We start from the raw sequence: 20,707 nt of genomic DNA, 5'->3' as shown, positions 1-20,707 counted from the left end.
CACTAGGGATGATCGAATACCTCAAATATTCAGCTTCGCGAATATTCGACGAATAGGTCGCCACTATGCGAATATTCGTTGCTCAATGTAATTCTATGGGAAGTCCGAATAGTTCCGAATAGTTGTTATTCGGATTTCACATAGACTTATATTGCGCATCGTATATTCGCAAATAGTCGAATAGCGGCAACCTATTCGGCAAATATTTGCTAAGCCGAATATTTGAAGTATTCGGTCATCCCTATTACTCACTCCTGGTCTTGGCTTATAAACACTGAGGTAAAAAACTCAGCAGATACTCAAAATGTGCACGTGGCGTTGTAATTTTACTCTGATTTTTCCATTGCTGGTTTTGCCTTACAAATTCTGAGGTAAAAAATCATCAACTACTCAATGTGTGAATGTGCCCTTATACTTTGCCTCTGATTTTTCCACTCCTGGTTTTGGATTACACATACTGAGGTAAAAAACTCAATGAATACTCAATGTGTGCACGTGGTCTTACAAATACTGAGGTAAAAACCTCCCCGAATACTCAATGTGTGCACATGGTCTTACAAATACTGAGGTAAAAACCTCCCCGAATACTCAATGTGTGCACATGGCCTTATAAATACTGAGGTAAAAAACTCACCGAATACTGAATGGGTGCACATGGTCTTTCAAATACTGAGGTAAAAACTCACCGAATACTGAATGTGTGCACATGGCCTTATAAATACTGAGGTAAAACACTCACCGAATACTGAATGGGTGCACATGGTCTTACAAATACTGAGGTAAAAACTCACCGAATACTCAATGTGTGCACATGGTCTTACAAATACTGAGGTAAAAACTCACCGAATACTCAATGTGTGTGCACGTGACTTTAAACTCTCAAAAAAAGAAATAAAACAGGACAAAGAAAACTGGATTACACAGAACATTTGATAAATTATGAGATTTTTTCTACTATTCTACAGTGAGACAGTTCTCGGGGGACTGATTTATCATCCATACGGCTGCATCCATCACCCCGTATGTAGGATTTGAATACAAGGAGACATTAACGCAGCTTGCAGCCTGCATCCCCGTTGATCCCCGACAGCATCATTTGTCTATCTGCATATGAGGCTCTGGGTTGTTGTGCTGTAAAATCCCAGCAGTGCCCATGAGCTGCGATGAGCAGCCCTGGCAGAAGTAATATGTAATGCCGGTGTCTCCTGTCAGGGATGGATTAGTGGAGCACACACAGAGTCCTGCGTCAGGAGGGGAGGAGAGGGGCGGCTCATGCAGTACTAGAATGTGAGCTCGCTCCAGCAGCAGCTCAGACCAGCCAGCAATGTGTGCCCGATCCTCCGGCAGCCCGTGCTGTTCTCTCTAAGCTGTGCGATTTGGAAAGGAAAGCGTTAAAAGAACAATCTAATGAGGCCGTAAAACATTGCATTTTTTTCATTTTTTTTTTGAGCAGATTCATTTTCAACGCTCGCAAGTGTCAATGAAGCCGTGCGCTTCCCGCATCCACTGCCAAGCTCCCGGGCATGAGTGACCAATTGTGGGATTATTTGGAACGATCTTAATGGAAGCTATGTCACCTCAACAGGACAATGTAGGACAACAGCCTCGATCGTCATCCTTGACCGGGGAACCCAAAATATCTGGGGGCAACGAAAACCGAAAGGTAATTTTGTGATATTGGTTGGATGGAGACAGTGATTCATCCTTTGGAAGATCACTGTCAGGAGATTGTAAGGCTGTGTGCACATGTTGCATTTTATTATGTTTTTCAGTGCAGATTTGTCACAAAACCTGATGGGAATCCTGATGCCAGCAAAGTCAATGAGAATTCTGAAGTCTTGTGTACACGTTGAGTATATTATATCTGCAGACTATCAATTCTTTCAGCGTTTTTGCTGTAATTGTCACCTACACTAATGAATGAGAAAAATCTGCACCAAAAAAAGCATCAAAAACGCATTAAAAACTCTGCAAAAATGCATTTTTCCTGCCAAGAGATACAGAGATTTCTGTACCAAATACTAAACATGTGCACATACCCTAAATCTCGGCAGACCCTACAAATGTTGCGTATACTGGGACTTGTAGTTCCATTGCAGGGGAGATAATAGATGCATGTGCCTTTCCAGAAGTCCAGCACATTTTATAGTTCCACTGAGCATCTTCTTTGAGAAGACCACCCTCCTAGAAGACCACTGTGCCATGCAGCTCAGAGGGGTCTCGAGGTGGTCGGAGGTTGTGTGGTGTCGCTGAGCGGCAGATTACTTTCCAGGTTGCTATATTCGGAGGGTTCACTCCGGAGGATCAGTCAGCCTGCTGGTGATGCTACATGTCACATACTCAATAACTGACTCCTATGGTGGTTGCATATTGACAAATGTCTACAAAGAGCAAGTTCACCGACATGTACACAGGGATGTAGTAGCAGTGTTCAATTGGTTATATACCTCTTTGCAATATTTTGCATTTGCACTGCTTCAAATGACAAACCCATAAAAAACACATATTAAGCAGAGCTGATTCTGTCTTTCAAAGTTGCCCTTTTTTTGCACCCTGCAAATATTTCATCTGAAGACTTAGGGAATGTCACGTCTGTCAGATTGCGATACCAGGATGAATCCTGCCTCTAGCAATCTCAGCTCTGCTGCATCTCTAAATAATCCTTTTTTTTAGCATTATTATCGCTTGGTTAGCAAAAGCATTTCCTCTATTCTTGGGATTATGCAATTGAAAAAGGGAAATTGTCTGTATACAGAGGCTGATAACGTATGCTCTGGGGCACTGTTAACTCAAAAGTGACCAGACATTATTTAATAGACAATATAATACAATATATACAACAATAAAACACAATGTACAATGATAAAACACAATATTATAACACAATACACACTGTTATCACATAAAACCCAACAATATAAAATACACAATGATAAAACACAATATAAGACTATACACAGTGTTATCACATAAAATACAACAATATAACACAATATAGAATGATAAAACACAATATTGTAACACAATGCACAGTGCTATCACATAAAACACAACAATATAACACAATATAGAATGATAAAACACAATATTATAACACAATACACTGTTATCACATACAATACAACAATATAGCACAATACACAATGATAAAACACAATATAATAACAATACACAGTGTTATCACATAAAACACAACAATATAACACAACACACAATGACAAAAGACAATATTATAACAAAATAGACAGTGTTATCACATACAATACAACAATATAGCACAATACACAATGATAAAACACAATATTATAACACTATACACAGCACTATCACATAAAACACAACATTATATAACACAATGCACAATCTATATATATAATTGCCTTATTCTGTCTGTCTGTCTGTCTGTCTGTCTGTCTGTCATGCTCCGAAATTGTGTCCTTACGGTGACACAAAGCTGATTGGCCGCTGGGCTCGCCATGGCCCCGCCCCCCCACACGGATTGGCCTCTCGCCCCGGCTCTCTGCAGGCCCCGCCCCCCTCACGCAATGCACGCTCGCTGTGGCCCAACTGACACGGGGCTCCGATTCCCAGGTGAGTACACACACACATCAGATCACACTCACTCTCACACACACCTCACACATCACATCCACACATCACAACATGCTGGGATATCGCTTGCTTCTACACCGGCTCCGTCAGGATCCCAGCAGCGCCAGACATAACCTTGCGATGCTGGGATCTTCACGGAGGCCGTGAAAGCTGGTAACCATTATACACATCGGGTAACTAAGGTCCCTTAGTTACCCGATGTGTATCATAGTTACCAGTGTACACCGGCTCACACTCACACTCACACACACCTCACACACACATCACATCGCATCCACACATCAAGGTCCTGCAGCTGCGGAACATACATAACATAACAGCACACACACACACACACACACACACAAATCAGATCACACTCACTCACACACACACATCACATCGCATACACATACTCACAACATCCTGGGATATCGCTTGCTTCTCGGCGGCGATATTGTGCTGTGAGCTTCCAGGACCTGACGGAGGATCACATGGCCAGAAGCATGTGATATCCCCGGATGTTGTGAGTATCAGCGCGTATGTGCAATATCGTCAGTGTCTGTGTGTGTGAGTGTATGCGATCGGTTGTGTGGGTGAGTGGATGCGATCGGTTGTGTGTGTGAGTGGATGCGATCGGTTGTGTGGGTGAGTGGATGCGATCGGTTGTGTGGGTGAGTGGATGCGATCGGGTGTGGGTGAGTGTCGGCAGAGGAGCACGGCGTGCTGGAGGAGGCTGGGAGCAGAGAGGCTGATCTTGGGGAAGGCTGGGAGGGGGAGGCTGATGCTGAGGGAGGCTGGAAGGAGAGAGGCTGAGCAAACGTGCTCCATCCGCCATACTGCGCACTCCCCATCGTGCTGCATCCCCCATGCTGCGCACTCCCAAACGTGGTCCATCCGCCATGCTGCGCACTCCCAAACATGGTCCATCCGCCATGCTGCGCACTCCCAAACGTGGTCCATCCGCCATGCTGCGCACTCCCAAACGTGCTCCATCCGCCATACTGCGCACTCCCAAACGTGCTCCATCCGCCATACTGCGCACTCCCCATCGTGCACCATCCGGCATGCTGCGCACTCCCAAGCGGATGGAGCATGATGGGGGGTGCGCAGCATGGCGGATGGAGCACGTTTGGGAGTGCGCAGCATGGCGGATGGAGCACGTTTGGGAGTGCGCAGCATTACGGATGGAGCACGTTTGGGAGTGCGCAGCATGACGGATGGAGCACGTTTGGGAGTGCGCAGCATGCCGGATGGTGCACGATGGGGAGTGCGCAGTATGGCGGATGGAGCACGTTTGGGAGTGCGCAGTATGGCGGATGGAGCACGTTTGGGAGTGCGCAGCATGGCGGATGGAGAACGTTTGGGAGTGCGCAGCATGGCGGATGGAGCACGTTTGGGAGTGCACAGCATGGCGGATGGAGCACGTTTGGGAGTGCGCAGCATGGCGGATGGAGCACGTTTGGGAGTGCGCAGCATGGCGGATGGAGCACGTTTGGGAGTGCGCAGCATGGCGGATGGAGCACGTTTGGGAGTGCGCAGCATGGCGGATGGTGCACGATGGGGAGTGCGCAGTATGGCGGATGGAGCACGTTTGGGAGTGCGCAGCATGGCGGATGGAGCACGTTTGGGAGTGCGCAGCATGGCGGATGGACCACGTTTGGGAGTGCGCAGCATGGCGGATGGAGCACGTTTGGGAGTGCGCAGCATGGCGGATGGAGCACGTTTGGGAGTGCGCAGCATGGCGGGTGGAGCACGTTTGGGAGTGCGCAGCATGGCGGATGGAGCATGATAGGGGGTGCGCAGCATGGCGGATGGAGCTCGTTTGGGAGTGCGCAGCATGGCGGATGGAGCACGTTTGGGAGTGTGCAGCATGGCGGATAGAGCACGATGGGGAGTGCGCAGCATGGCGGATGGAGCACGTTTGGGAGTGCGCAGCATGGGGGATGCAGCACGATGGGGAGTGCGCAGTATGGCGGATGGAGCACGTTTGGGAGTGCGCAGCATGGCGGATGGACCACGTTTGGGAGTGCGCAGCATGGCGGATGGAGCACGTTTGGGAGTGCGCAGCATGGGGGATGCAGCACGATGGGGGGTGCGCAGCATGGGGGATGGAGCACGATGGGAGGTGCACACCTCCCCCCAACACACACACACACACTAGGAATCACAAACAACGCCCTACACAGACACCCACACACACAGACAACGCTGCACACACAAATATACGCACATACTGCACAACACACACATTGCTCAAAACATACCTCCCCCAAAACACACCACACCCACACAAACCGCACAACACACACACACACACAACGCTACAGACACACAGCGCTCCACAAACAACGCAACACACGCAACACACATACAACACCGCTCTCACCCTCCGCGACACTCAGAACATGTACAGCGCCCTACACAAACACTTGGTAACTACACACAACAACATATATATATATATATACATATATATATATATAAACAAAAATCATACATGAACTACACAATACATAAATTCTAGAAACCCGATGCGTAGAATCGGGCCACCTTCTAGTAATATATAATGATACAATTAGGGATTGTGTGATTTCCATATGTTATTTCTGTAAATCACTCAAATATCGTAATTATTAATGAAGGAATCACAGCTATTCCGAACCTTTCTTTTGTATGACTATTCCCTTAATAAATTACATTATTAAACAATATACAGTGTGTCCACCGATATCCTGTCCACTGCCATTAACTTGAGAACGGCGGCAGCTATAGGCATAGAAGTGGTGTCTAGGTATAGTAAAGAAGCCATGCGCTACGCAATGAAACCACCTATAGCGCCACCTGGTGGAAAACAACGTTAGCATTTTTTTCTTGAAAATGGATCGAGATAGAGAAAAAAAGTGAATTAAAGAATTGTAGGGCATCATCAAGTCAATACGAATCCACACCTTGCATACAGAAATGCTATGATATGAAACCCATGACCCCCCCCAAAACATTGCATGCTGGTCACGCATATGGCGCTCATTTAACTTTGATACTTAAAGTGGCCACCGTCAGCTGCAATGCACATCTGGACTCTGGATAGCATACTGTATCTTGCTGCACGTTGTGCAATATGGTGGGTGACACGTTTGCACAAGCATCTGTGATACGTGGTCGTAGGTCCTGCAATGTTGGTGGAGGGGTCGCATACACCTGCTGTTTGATGTAACCTCACAGAAAGAAATCCAATGGGGTCAGGTCAGGTGAGTGTGGAGGCCACTCCACGCAGCCACCATACCCAATGACTTGTAGAAAAGTCTCCATGAGGTATCGCTTCACGTCCGCAGCCTTGTGAGTTTTACACGTTCTAATCATAGCATTTCTGTATGCAAGGTGTTGATTCATATTGAATTGATGATGCCCTACAACTTTGTAATTCACTTTTTTTCTCTATCTCGTTCAGTGTTCTAGATAAAAATGCTAACTCCGTTGTTTTCCTTCAGGTGGCGCTATAGGTGGTTTCATTGCGTAGCGCATGGCTACTTTACTATACCTAGACACCACTTCTATGCCTATAGCTGCTGAAGTTCTTAAGTTAATGGCGGTGGACAAGATATAGGTGGACACACTGTATACCATGAATATCTTATCTTACTTTATTGATTGCGGGTCTTTCAATGAAACTTGCATAAAAAGTCACCTGTGAAAATCAAGACTTTCTGTAAAACAAAAGTGCTTAATTTTAAAGGGACGCTCTAGTTTGTAACCCCTTACGCTGGACTTTGAGCAATGATATCAGGACACAGCGCTGTCATTGGTCCCTGTACCCTTTAAAGCTGCAATCTGAATTAAAAATGAAAGGGTTTTTTTCAAGATCAGGGAAAGATTTACCAGGGACAGATGTGGCGCCCCTGAGGCTTCCGTCGCCACAGGTCATTGCACCCCATCAGCGGTGTGATGCCCCATTCTGGGAGAGGAAGAGAGTGAACTCCGGTCCCCTGGTAAATCCACACTACACCCATTGCTAGGGACACACAGGACCAGGGAAAGTGGCAGGCAACCCTCCCATGCTGCATGCTGAGAGGGGCTGTAAGACCCATCCCTGCTCCCATAGGGTGGTAGCTTAGCAACTGGGGAGGTGGGAGGAGCCACCAGAGAGCAGATAGAGAAAGGAAGGTCAAGTTAGTTTCAGTTTACCTCAGGGAGTGAGAGAAGCAGCATGTAGTTGGAGGAGAAGAACGAGAGAAAGGAGGGAGGAGGAGGCCTGCTGGAGGCAGGCAAGGAGGAGAAAGAAAAGAAAGAAAGAAAGAAGGAAAGAAAGCTCCAAGTCAGACAGGAGCAGAGGAACTGAAAGAGACGCTTCCTGGTGAAGACCCTGGGACCCATAGGTCCAGGTGACACCACGTAGGAACAGAAGGAGTCGCAGGGCCGCGGGTAGTCCTGTAGGTACCACGAGCAGTCCTTGTTGGGTACCGAAGCCGAGGGCCCAGAGGCGCTACGAGTAGCTGCAGGCTGCGGTGGCCTGGTCCACAGTGACATCGGTGGAGTGATTAAGCTGCGACAGGGGACGGTCCCTAGAGACTGGAGGAGTGCAAAATCATCTCCAAACAGTAAAAACCGAGGCCCAGGGACGTTGTAAGCTCCCAGGGCCAGAACCCATAGCAGACCTTCAGAAAAGGGGTAATCAGCCGACAGGTGACCCCCCAGCCTGGAGGCTGTAGTGGAGGCCAAGCCAGGGCCATCCAAACTCGGGCAAGGCTAGTGAAGACAGCAGAGAAGGAGACACTAAAGAGAAGGGTACCGGATTTCACGCTCTGAATCACCCAGAAGACGGAGGTCCCTGACAGCGGTCCCAGCAGTCCAAGGGTCCTGCCTGCCCTGATAAGAACTGTGAGTAAAGAACTGGAACTGCACCTTTGAAGTCGCCTCAGTTATTTCCTCTGCATAGACATTCACAAGCACCAACTGTGCCCCGGGCATTGCTCCACCTGTGGGGAGCAGTACCACCATAGCTGCCATCACATCATCCCGGTGGCCTCACACAGCAGCGGCGGCTTATTAGCCGCATACCACAGGTGGCGTCACGAACACAACCATTAACAAGCAAGCCACATATTCTACTGACACCCACCAGGGCCACGGAGCCGGGCCCAGCCACCACTGACTACCACCGGACTAGTCCGGCCCGGCACCGGGTGTCCCATAGCCCTGGGGTGGGTGAGTCACAGATAATGTAATACCAGAAATAAACCTGTACTCACCCACTATTGTCACTGTTCCGCTGATTCCTGTGGGTCATTGTTTGCTTGGTTTTAGCGATGATGTGTTGTCCACACATATGACCACTGCAGTCAATCACTGCCTCAGTGGTCTTGTGCTGTACAATGCAGTGATTGGCTGCAACAGTCTCTACAGTCAAGGAAACAAAGACCAGAGGGGATCACAAGAGTGGTGGCACTTGAGCGGCGTAGGTTTAGCAGGTGAGTATAGTTTCTTTTGCTAACTACCTGCCTGTTATGCTTGGCACCAATCACGGTCACCAGGGGCGGACATATCATTGGTGCACCCTATGCGGACGCACAGGGGCCCAAGAGGTAATGGGGCCAATTTTTACCTCCAAAGCAGGAGTAGTTGTGCATTTTGCGGAGCTTTTGGGCTGCAAAGAGTCCATATATTATTCTTGCACAGGGGCCCTCTTCTGTCACAGACCTCTCCTGCTGGCTATTCGTGTGCATCCACTATTGTCATGATGATAGAGCAGCTTCTTCTCTTCTGCTCTGCTCCATTGACGGGCGTTTCTACTGATGTCATGCTGATTGACAGCCGGATCCCTATTGCTGTCTATCAGCATAATATCTGCATTGAAGTCCCATCAACAGAGCAGAGTGGAAGAGGAAGAGCTGCTCTGTTGATGAGAGGTGATATGAAGCTGTAAAATCACCGACTGTGCTGTCAGAGATCGCTCCTGTGCAGAACAGGCACCTGTTAGTTTTTAGCCCCATACTCAAAAATAACAGTCACAGATAACCCCTTTAAGCTCCTACTATGTTCATGTGGGGTGCACGAGGACAAATATACAAATGCCATGCAGATGTTACCATTGGCCTGATTTGAGCCTAGGACATAGTCACATAGTTACATAGGTTGAAAAAAGTCCTAGGTCCATCTAGTTCAAGCTTCCTCCACCAATTATAAATGTTGTCATTTATAAGCAACAATGTTGTGTACTGAGGAAATCATCCAGCCCTTTTTTAAAAGCTGTTATAGTATCTGCCATTACTACCTCTTGTGGTCGGCATTGCACAGTCTGACTGCTCTAACTGAAAAGAACCCTTTCCTGTTTAGCTACAAGAATCACCTTTCATCCACTCGCAGTGAGTGCCCCCTGGTCCTTAGTATTGTCTTTGGAAGGAATAAGTCATGTGCTAGTCCTTTATATTGACCACACATGTATTTATACATATAAATGAGATCTCCTCTGAGACGTCTTTTTTTCTATGCTAAACAAATCTTATGTTTCCAACCTCTCATCATACGGGCGGCCTCCATTCCTTGTAGTAGTCTAGTTACTGCCTTTGAACTGACTCTAACTTCTGAATGTCCTTTTTAAAATGTGGAGCCCAAATCGCCCAAATCCCATATTCCAGATGTGGCCTTAGGCTAGGTTCACACTTCTGTTATTTTGCATCAGTCAAAATCTGTCGCCTTGAGGAATTACGGTATCCTGCAAAATATTTTGCAGGAATCCAGTTTTTCCCCATAGACTTCTATTAGTGACGGATTGCGACTGATGACCTTGCGTTGCATCCGCTGCTTCGTGGTCAGTCATTTTTTGACTGACCGCTGAGCAGGAGCAACGCAGAATGTAACATTTTTATGGCCGTCAAAATTGACGCACCGCGCAGGAATCCGCCGCAGTCCGTCACGCTTGTAATGTATGTCTATGGTGCTGGATTCCGTCGTAATCCGTCTTACGACGGAATCCAGTGCTGAATTCCGTCATGCTCTACTGAGCATGCCCAGCATGTTTGGCATACCCACTGGGCTGTCCCAAACACAAACGGATCATGACTGATCCGTCAAAAAACGGACGCACAGCGGATGCAACGGATCAGTTTTTTCACAGGATTCCTGTGAAAGTAATCCTGTGAAAAACACATCCGTTGCATCAGTTGACAACTAAAAAACAACTGATCCATTGCTGCCTTAGGCTAGTTTCACACTTGCGTTGAACGGTATCCGTTGCATTGCGTTGTGTAACGGATGCAACGGATGTGTTGCATATAGTGGCACAACGGATGCAACGGATGCTGCAAAACAACGCAATCAGTTTTGGTTTTTTTTACCGTCGGCAGACTATTGTGAACGATCAGCTGATCGCTAACAGTAGCCGGCCGCCGGGTGATCAGCCGATCACTCACAGTAGCCGGGTGATCAGCCGATCACTCACAGTAGCCGGCCGCCGGGTGATCAGCCGATCACTCACAGTAGCCGGCCCCCGGGTGATCAGCCGATCACTCACAGTAGCCGGCCGCCGGGTGATCAGCTGATCGCTCCCTGCAGCCGGCCGCCGGGTGATCAGCTGATCGCTCCCAGCAGCCGGCCGCCGGGTGATCAGCTGATCGCTCCCTGCAGCCGGCCGCCGGGTGATCAGCTGATCGCTCCCTGCAGCCGGCCGCCGGGTGATCAGCTGATCGCTCCCTGCACCCGGCCGCCGGGTGATCAGCTGATCGCTCCCTGCAGCCGGCCGCCGGGTGATCAGCTGATTGCTCCCTGCAGCCGGCCGCCGGGTGATCAGCTGATCGCTCCCTGCAGCCGGCCGCCGGGTGATCAGCTGAGCGCTCCCTGCAGACGACCGCCGGGTGATCAGCTGAGCGCTGTCACTTGCCGGCGGCCGGGCATGCCGGCGGGCGGGCGCTCAGCTGAGCGCTGTCACTTGCCGGCGGCCGGGCATGTCGGCGGGCGAGCGCTCAGCTGAGCGCTGTCACTTGCCGGCGGCCGGGCATGCCGGCGGGCGGGCGCTCAGCTGAGCGCTGTCACTTGCCGGCGGCCGGGCATGTCGGCGGCCGGTCGTTCAGCTGAGTGCTGTCACTTGCCGACGGCCGGGCGCTCAGCTGAACGTTCGGCCACCGCAAGCCAAAATAAAGTTTGTGATTTAAAAAAAAAAAAAGACCATGCGCAGTGAAATCCAGAGGATTCCGCTGCTCAAAACAACGTTACATGCTGCGTTCCTCCCGCTAGGCGGAAGCAACGGAGCGTCGCCCAGCGGAAGCAACGCAGGTCCTTTTGGTACAATCCGTCAACCATACAAGTCTATGGGAAACAGCGGAATCCGTTAACGGATTCCGTTGTTTTCCAAAAGGGCGGATTGTAACGGAAGGAAAACAACGCAAGTGTGAAAGTACCCTTAGGCTAAGTTCACACTTCCGTTGTTTTGCATCAGTCACAATCCGTAGCCTTGAGGAATTACGGTATCCTGCAAAATATTTTGCAGGAATCCTGTTTTTCTCCATAGACTTCTATTAGTGACGGATTGTGACTGATGATGCTGCGTTGCATCCGCTGCGTCGCGGTCAGTCGTTTTTTAACTGACCGCCGGGCGGGAGCAACGCAGCATGTAACGTTTTTTGAGCAGCGCGATCCGTAGGATTTCGCTGCGCATGCGCTCTCTGGCTCCCCGCCCCCGTAACCAGGATAAACATCGGGTAACCAAGCAATGCGCTTTGGTTAGTTACCCGATATTTACAGTGGTTACGGGTGCAGGGAGCCCGCACTAAGCTGGTATCCAAGATAAATATCGGGTAACCAAGCAAAAAGTGCTTTGCTTTTAGTTACCCGATATTTACCCTGGATACAGTGTGCAAGGAGGCCGACACTTCACCACTCGGCTCCGCCCCCTCCCGCACTCCGCATGTGTATACACACACTCACACACACTCACACACACACACTCACACACACTCACTCACTTGTCCCCAGCCCTGCAGTCCCCGTGGCACTGACGTCCTCAGCTCCACCCCCGAACTCCGCCCCCCGCACACAACGGAGTTCGACAAAGAAATTATTTTCTTTGTGACCGTTGTCATCCGTTGTACAACGCATCAGTCACATGCGTCAAGCAACGCATGTGACTGATGCAAAACAATGGAAGTGTGAACTTAGCCTTACAAGTGATTTATAGAGGGGTAACAATACGTTGGGATCACGGGATCTAAGCTCTCTTTTTATACACCCTAAAATCTTGTTTGCTTTAGCAGCTGCTGCTTCACATTGAGTGCTGCTGCTCAGCTTATTTGTAATGAGAATACCCAAGTCCTTCTCCTGTTCTATAGTCCCGAGTTTACTTCCATTTAATGTATACGCAGTTATAGGATTACTCCGTCCTAGGTGCATTACTTTACATTTATCAACATTACATTACATTTATCAAGATCTGTTTTTCATATCCTACATAGTTTGGTGTCATCAGCAAAGACTGACACTTTACTATCAATCCCATCCACAAGGTCATTAATAAAGAGATTAAAAAGAATCCTAGCACAGATCCCTGCGGCCCCCACTGCTGACTATAGCCCATTTAGAGAATGTACCATTTATGACTACTCTTTGTTTCCTTGTTTGACATGGTTAACATGGGCCCTCCACAATATGGTGCTGGGTTTTTCCACTGGAACAGAAAAGTCAGCTGTTTGTTTCCACCTTCATCTCTTTCCGTGACCCGTTTGCCAATTCACGGCTGCAGGACTGTACAGGCCTTTGGTTGACAGAGTACCAGGGCTTTTTTTTTTTTTTTTACAGCATATACAGATCTTATTCGTGTTATGTTAGTGTCCAAGTGAGTTCCTGATTTCATATTATCCTCTATTGGAAAGGCAAAATGAACAAAAATCAGCAATTATGCTATATTCATTTTTTTTTCTTTTTGGCTTTTACCTTTTGAGATAAATATTAACATATTTTATATGTCATGAAAATTACATTTGGTGATACGTTATTTTATATATTTTATTTACATTCCAGGAAAATGGAAGAGATATGACAATTTATTTGTCTTCCTAGGGGACTTGAACCTGTGGATCACTTAATTGGAAAATGACCACTATCCTAGTATATAAACTTGCAGACACAGGGGGTCTTCAGTAGGCATCTAGCTGCCAAGACAAAGCCATCAGCACCCTGCAATCATGTTACAGGGTTAGAAGGGGCAGTAGGCATCAGAAAGGACCTCTTCCCCAATTACAACCCCTTAAATGCTATTGTGATAATTGACAGTTGGCTATGGTATGATGCAGCTCCTGACTCCACTTCATATATGTGTGTCACCAGTTGAAATCTAGGCACACACTTACCCAAGCATAATGGATACTGATGTAACGCCCCTGCAGCAGTCGGACTGCTCAGATCTGGGGTTGCTGTGGCTTGAGGGTCTCCGGACCCAGGGGCCTGCGGCCACTCGAAAATAAAAAGGGGGTTATTTACAGGGGATAAGTGTTCGTGACGCCACCCGTGGTTCGCGGTAAGGGGAGTACCACTGCTGCCGAAGGGAGTATCCGGGGGAGATGGAGTGGGGCAGCCAGATGACGTTCCTTCCATGGGTAGGAGAGGTCCTGGGACTCTGGATGGTGGAGGTGTAGGGAAGCATGGTGCTGGCCAGGCAGGCAGGTAGGACTCAGGGGAGAGCAGCGTACTCACTCAGGCCGTGTGGATGTTGGTGCGACCATTAAGTAGACTCTGACACAGGAGTAAACCAAGTCTCTGGGTGCCGCTGCCACTCTGTGCAGCTTGTCCGGGAATCCGTCCCTGTTGGTATTGCTGGCTGTCTGGAGCCTGCCTCCATGCACTTGTGTTTAGATGTTTCTGAGTGACCCCTCGGCCTCAAGCTGTCAGGGTCCCGCTCCCTATGATTAAATAGAAGAGCTGTGCTCTTGATGGCAGACACTTAGGATTTCAGGGGGCCGCATAAGCTGGAAAGCCCTATTCCCCTCTTTGTGTTGGTGCCTTCGATCTCTGAGCTCTTGGGGAAAGTTCATAAAGAGACTATCTTCCACAGGTTAATTATCAGGTTGTGTGAAGCTACTCCCTGATCTAGGGTCCAGTACCCTGCCGTGCTCGGCACCGGTCCGGTTACTAGATTTTCCGGTGCCGACAGTTCTACAAAACTAAGTCTGGGCACCCTTCTCCAATACCATGCGACCGGGTCTCCGACTCCTCTGGTACCAGACCACCGTCTGCGACCTAACCAAAGTCACCCAGGGAGCTACAACTCCCTCAGCTCCTCACTCTCTGAGGGCTACCATAAAACTCTGACTATGTCCCTCCCACCAGTCTGCCTGACCCCTAGGCAGGTGGCCCTTTTCCGGCTAGACCACCCACTGGTGTGCCTGACAGGGTGTGGTGTGAGGTGGGGCTAGGATTTGAATGCTGATGGAAGCAATAGTTAGGATCCCAGAACCATGGAGGGTGTGTTCTGCACCATAAGAGAAAGGAGTGCAGTTCCCTGTGACACCCTGATAAGGTCAGGGGCGTCACACTGACACAAGTCGTGAGCCAAGTCTCCACCTCCATGTTTGCTAACCATGAAGTCCTTCGATAGACAGGAAATCTGCCAGGTCGTCACCACAAACTAAAAAAGGGAAATGGAATAACCAGGACATGACCTCTGCATGCAAGTTCCCATAGCTAACATATGGGCTCCCTTCATTGTTTATATGCCCTGGCATTGCATTATACTGTTACATAATTGATAGTAGAAACAGAGCTGTAGATAATTCAAAAATGGACATAGCACTATCAGCCCCTGCCAAGACCACCATCAGGAACTATGATTGTACAGTATTTATGGTTCCAAAATGATAGAAAATGTCTAACTTTTTACATCTTTGGTGGAAAGTGCAATCTCTGAGTCATGACAGTTGTGATGTGTCACCACGGTTGGACAAGTCATTGATTTCCAGTACTAATAGATGAAATGTTGGGATCATTGGTTTATTAATGGTCTCTTTATAATTGTAAGATCTTGGATGACACTTCATAGACACTTCACAAATGACCCCCAGCAGCTCATGGATTGGGGATGTTCCAAAACAGGATTTCCAGAAGACTTTCATATGTATTGTTAGTGGTAGATAAAAGAGAGGTGATTGCCAGACACGTCCTCATTTATGTCAGGAGTCATGACTGCAGCACTCATCTACATGAGACTTGTCTCGAAGGAAACCTGTTATACCAGCTATATCCATACACTCCTGTGCCGTATGTCTCTGCTCTGATCTCCATGTCTGCACTGCTCTGACGTTTAGTTTAATTAAAATAAGCGCTAATCTTATGTTTAACTAGAAGGTAGCACCACAATGTCATTATGATCTATAGAAACCATCGGTGTGTTGTTCATAGAGTATGTGTAGCCTTACAGCAGATACTTGCTCTGTATACCACTCTCGAGCGACTGCAAGATTTGGTAGCAGCAGGTTCTGAGGTTTGTGTTGCACAGTAAGGTGCAAGCCAAACACCGAAAGTCTCAGTGCCTGAACTCCAAGATGTCGCCTCTACTAACCCAAAAGCACAAAAACTATGCAGCCGATGGATCAACAGTATGCCCGTAACAGGAAGAATGAAGCGAACTCTGAAAAGAACACCCTGTCTACAGTAAATCATGATGGTGGCTCGTGATACCTACAGTAAAGCATGGCGGTGGCTCAATGATCCCTTCCGTGAAGCAGTGACTCGGTGATGCCGACAGTGAAGCAGTGACTAGGTGATGCCTACAGTAAAGCATGGCAGTAGCTCAATGATGACTACAGTGACGCTTGGTGGTGGCTCAGTGATACCCACAGTGAAGCATGCTGGTGACTTTGTGATGCCTATAATGAAGCATGGCAGGGGCTCAATGATGGCTAAAGTGATAAATGGTGGTGGCTCATTGATGGCTACAGTGAAGCATGACTGTGACTTGGAAATGTATCAAGTTTCAGGGAATCCTAAGAGAAAACATTATTTCAAAGATAAAGCTGAAGCTTGGGTGTTACTAGGGCTTCCAACAGGAAATGTTCCTGAGCATGCAGCAGTAAAATAAGTATAGAACATGTCACCTATGTTCTAAGTAAATTTATTTCTAAAGGTGCTATTAACATGCATTTCTCACCAGATGTTGGTAACAACCCATCTAATCCAGAAAGGCAAAGAAATCAAACCCTAGATGTCTATAAATAAAAGTTACGTGTAATAATGAGAAATGACCCAGGGAAAAAGTATCGAACACGTTTACTCAAATTTATTTAATACTTCGTGCAAAAGTCTTTGTTGGTGATGGTTCAAGATGCCTCGTGTATGGAGAAAGAAGTCACATGCAATGCTCAGGTGTGATTTTGGGCCATTCTTCTACACAATCTTCAAATCATGAAGGTCCTGTGTTCTCCTTCCATGAACTCTGAGTTTTAGTTCCTTTCAGAAATTTTCTTTTGGATTCAGGTCAGATGATTGACTGCGCAATTCTAGCAGCTTTATTTTCTTTCTCTGAAACCAATTGACAGTTTCCTTGGCTGTGTGTTTGGGATCATTGTTTTGCTGAAATGTCCACCCCCTGTTCAAATTCATCATCCTGTTAGATGTCAGCAGATTTTTATCATGAATGTCTCTGTACATTTATCTGTTCATCCTTCCTTCAATCATATGAAGTTTGCCAGTGCTGTATGATGAAAAACAACCCCACACCATGATGTTCCCACCTTCAAACGTCACTGTTTGTATGTTTGATTTTGGGGTGATATGCAGTGTCTTTTGACCTCCAAACATGGTGTGTATTATGGCATCCAAACAGTTCAATTTTGGTCTCATCTGACCAGATTATATTATCCCAGTATTTCACAGGCTTGTCTAAATGTTCTTGAGCAAACTTTAAACGTGCTTAAACATTCTTTCTGTTCAACAATAGTCTTGAGATAGCTCACTGGTTTTACTCATCATGAGATGTTTCTTGTGTGGCACCTTGGTACTGAAACACATTTTTATAGACCATCAGTTGAACCAGCTGATATTGTTTTTCACTAAAGCTACGTTCCCACAGTGAGCTTTTGGTCAGTTTTTGATGTTACAGATTTTCTGCGTTTTTTTTTTTTAGCATGCATTTTTATTGTACTTTTGACACTGTGGTTTTTTGTCTCTGTTTAGTATGTCATGCCTTAAATAAAGTTGCTTTTGTTTTTAAAAATTCCTGGTATTTTGTTTTGAGACGGAAATGCATTATAAATGCCTGTGTGTTGTTTACCTGTGGATTTTCTGTAGCTAATGCAATGCAAGTCTATGAGGTAAATATGCACAGAAAACTGAAAAGAAATTGAAAAGCTGCAAATTTGAAAAACGCACTACAGGGGAGTTTTCGAAGTGCAGTAGAGAAGCTACCGGGGGGCAGAGGGGGCGATCACATTGGCCCATGCAGAGCTACTGCCACTGTTAACTATATTGGCGTATATAGTTAATCTCTGTGGCAGAGCAGGGAGACGCAATCTCTCTGCACTGCTACTTTCTGTCCTGTAAACCACAGGGCCCTTTAAGCCTGCAGTCTACAGAACAGCAGGATGATAGCGCACGCAAAGGATATCCGAGTCCCAGTGTGGAGATGTCATTGAGCAGTGCGGGACACTGATATCCTGTGTGTGGACCCATCAGGACCTTGGATCCTGGATTAGGTGAGTATATGATGTTTTCTATTCTTTTTAATGCAGAATGGGGAATATATATGTACCAGGATGGGCACCGATAAGCCAGAATGCAGGACATAACTAGCTGGGTGGGTCAAGGATGGGGGACATATATACCAGAATGGCCATGATGCATGATACATACCAGGATGGAGGACATATATAGCAGGATGGGGGATATACAATATATACCAGGATGGTCCCACGATGATGGACATATATACCAAAATGGAGGACATACAGTCATATGAAAATGTTTGGGCACCCCTATTAATGTTAACCTTTTTTCTTTATAACAATTTGGGTTTTTGCAATAGCTATTTCAGTTTCATATATCTAATAACTGATGGACTCAGTAATATTTCTGGATTGAAATGAGGTTTATTGTACTAACAGAAAATGTGCAATCCGCATTTAACCAAAATTTGACCGGTGCAAAAGTATGGGCACCTCAACATAAAAGTGACATTAATATTTTGATAGATAGTAGATCCTCCTTTTGCAAAAATAACAGCCTCTAGTCGCTTCCTGTAGCTTTTAATGAGTTCCTGGATACTGGATGAAGGTATATTTGACCATTCCTGTTTACAAAACAATTCCAGTTCAGTTAAGTTTGATGGTCGCCGTGCATGGACAGCACGCTTCAAATCATCCCACAGATTTTCAATGATATTTAGGTCTGGGGACAGGGATGGCCATTCCAGAACATTGTAATTGTTCCTCTGCATGAATGCCTGAGTAGATTTGGAGCAGTGTTTCGGATCATTGTCTTGCTGAAATATCCATCCCCTGCGTAACTTCAACTTCGTCACTGATTCTTGCACATTATTGTCAAGAATCTGCTGATACTTAGTTGAATCCATGCGACCCTCAACTTTAACAAGATTCCCGGTGCCGGCATTGGCCACACAGCCCCAAAGCATGATGGAACCTCCACCAAATTTTACTGTGGGTAGCAAGTGCTTTTCTTGGAATGCCGTGATTTTATGCCTCCATGCATAAAGCCTTTTTGTATGGCCAAACAACTCAATCTTTGTTTCATCAGTCCACAGGACCTTCTTCCAAGATGTAACTGGCTTGTCCAAATGTGCTTTTGCATACCTCAGGCGACTCTGTTTGTGGCGTGCTTGCAGAAACGGCTTCTTTCGCATCAGTCTCCCATACAGCTTCTCCTTGTGCAACGTGCGCTGTATTGTTGACCATGCACATTGACACCATCTGCAGCAAGATGATGCGGCAGGTCTTTGGAGGTGGTCTGTGGATTGTCCTTGACTGTTCTCACCATTCTTCTTCTCTGCCTTTCTGATATTTTTCTTGGCCTGCCACTTCTGGGCTTAACAAGAACTGTACCTGTGTTCTTCCATTTCCTTACTATGTTCCCCACAGTGGAAACTGACAGTGTAAATCTCTGAGACAACTTTTTGTATCCTTCCCCTGAACAACGGACGAACATCCCGCCCACCTCCTTCCTTCCACATTGCAGGCAGGACGCAGGAAAGGTGAGGTTCCTCAGTCCTGCGGTGTCACACACAGCGATGTGTGCTGCCGCAGGAACGAGGAACAACATCTATAAACAACCATTAACAATTTTTGGTTTTAGGACGACCTCTCCATGGTGAACGATTTTCACCACTTTGGAGGACGTTTAAGGTCGCTGGTAAGTGTTACACGCTGCGATACCGTTAATGACGGATGTGCGTCACTAACGACGTGACCCCGACGATAAAACATTAACGATATTGTAGCATGTAAAGCCCCCTTTATTTCACCCGCTGTATCTCTAAGTGCACCAAGGCTTGGGTTCAAAAGATCCTTGAGTAGTTGTCACAGTCACTTGAATCTCACAGAAAATCTTTATTGTGATATGAAGATGGTTGTAATACACAAATCCAAAAAAAAATAAGTGATCTTTAGGCACATAAGTTAAACTCTGCCCCGAGGGCCAAATCTGACCCACAGGCTGATTGTATTTGGCCTTATTATTTTGTATGGAGGACTATGTGGGCCCATTATACTGTATGGAGGACTATGTGGGGCCCAATATTCTGTATGGAAGGCTATGTGGGGCCTATTATTCTGTATGGAGGGCTATGTGGGGCCCAATATTCTGTATGGAGGGCTATGTGGGGCCCATTATTCTGTATGGAGGGCTATATGGAGCCCATTATTCTGTATGAAGGGCTATGTGGGGCCCATTATTCTGTATGGAGGGCTATGTGGAACCCATCATTCTGTATGGAGGGCTATGTAGTGCACATTATTCTGTATGGAGGGCTATGTGGGGCCCAATATTCTGTATGGAGGGCTATATGGAGCCCATTATTCTGTATGAAGGGCTATGTGGGGCCCATTATTCTGTATGGAGGGCTATGTGGAACCCATTATTCTGTATGGAGGGCTATGTAGTGCACATTATTCTGTATGGAGGGCTA

General features: G+C 47.0%; 1 protein-coding gene across 1 annotated transcript in view; it reads left to right on the top strand.

Moving 5' to 3' along the window:
* The first annotated feature begins 1,307 nt into the window (after positions 1–1,307).
* Positions 1,308–20,707, top strand: part of ARHGAP20 (Rho GTPase activating protein 20) — a 196,845-nt gene continuing 177,445 nt past the window's right edge. The window contains exon 1 of the mRNA XM_075337427.1: positions 1,308–1,663. Within this exon, the coding sequence (XP_075193542.1) occupies positions 1,562–1,663 (102 nt within the window). The 5' untranslated portion in view covers positions 1,308–1,561. The remainder of the gene's footprint in view (positions 1,664–20,707) is intronic.

The sequence above is a fragment of the Anomaloglossus baeobatrachus genome, chromosome 2 (assembly GCF_048569485.1).
Source record: "Anomaloglossus baeobatrachus isolate aAnoBae1 chromosome 2, aAnoBae1.hap1, whole genome shotgun sequence".
In the NCBI taxonomy this organism is placed as follows: domain Eukaryota; kingdom Metazoa; phylum Chordata; class Amphibia; order Anura; family Aromobatidae; genus Anomaloglossus; species Anomaloglossus baeobatrachus.
This window is presented reverse-complemented; position numbering and strand designations above follow the sequence as displayed.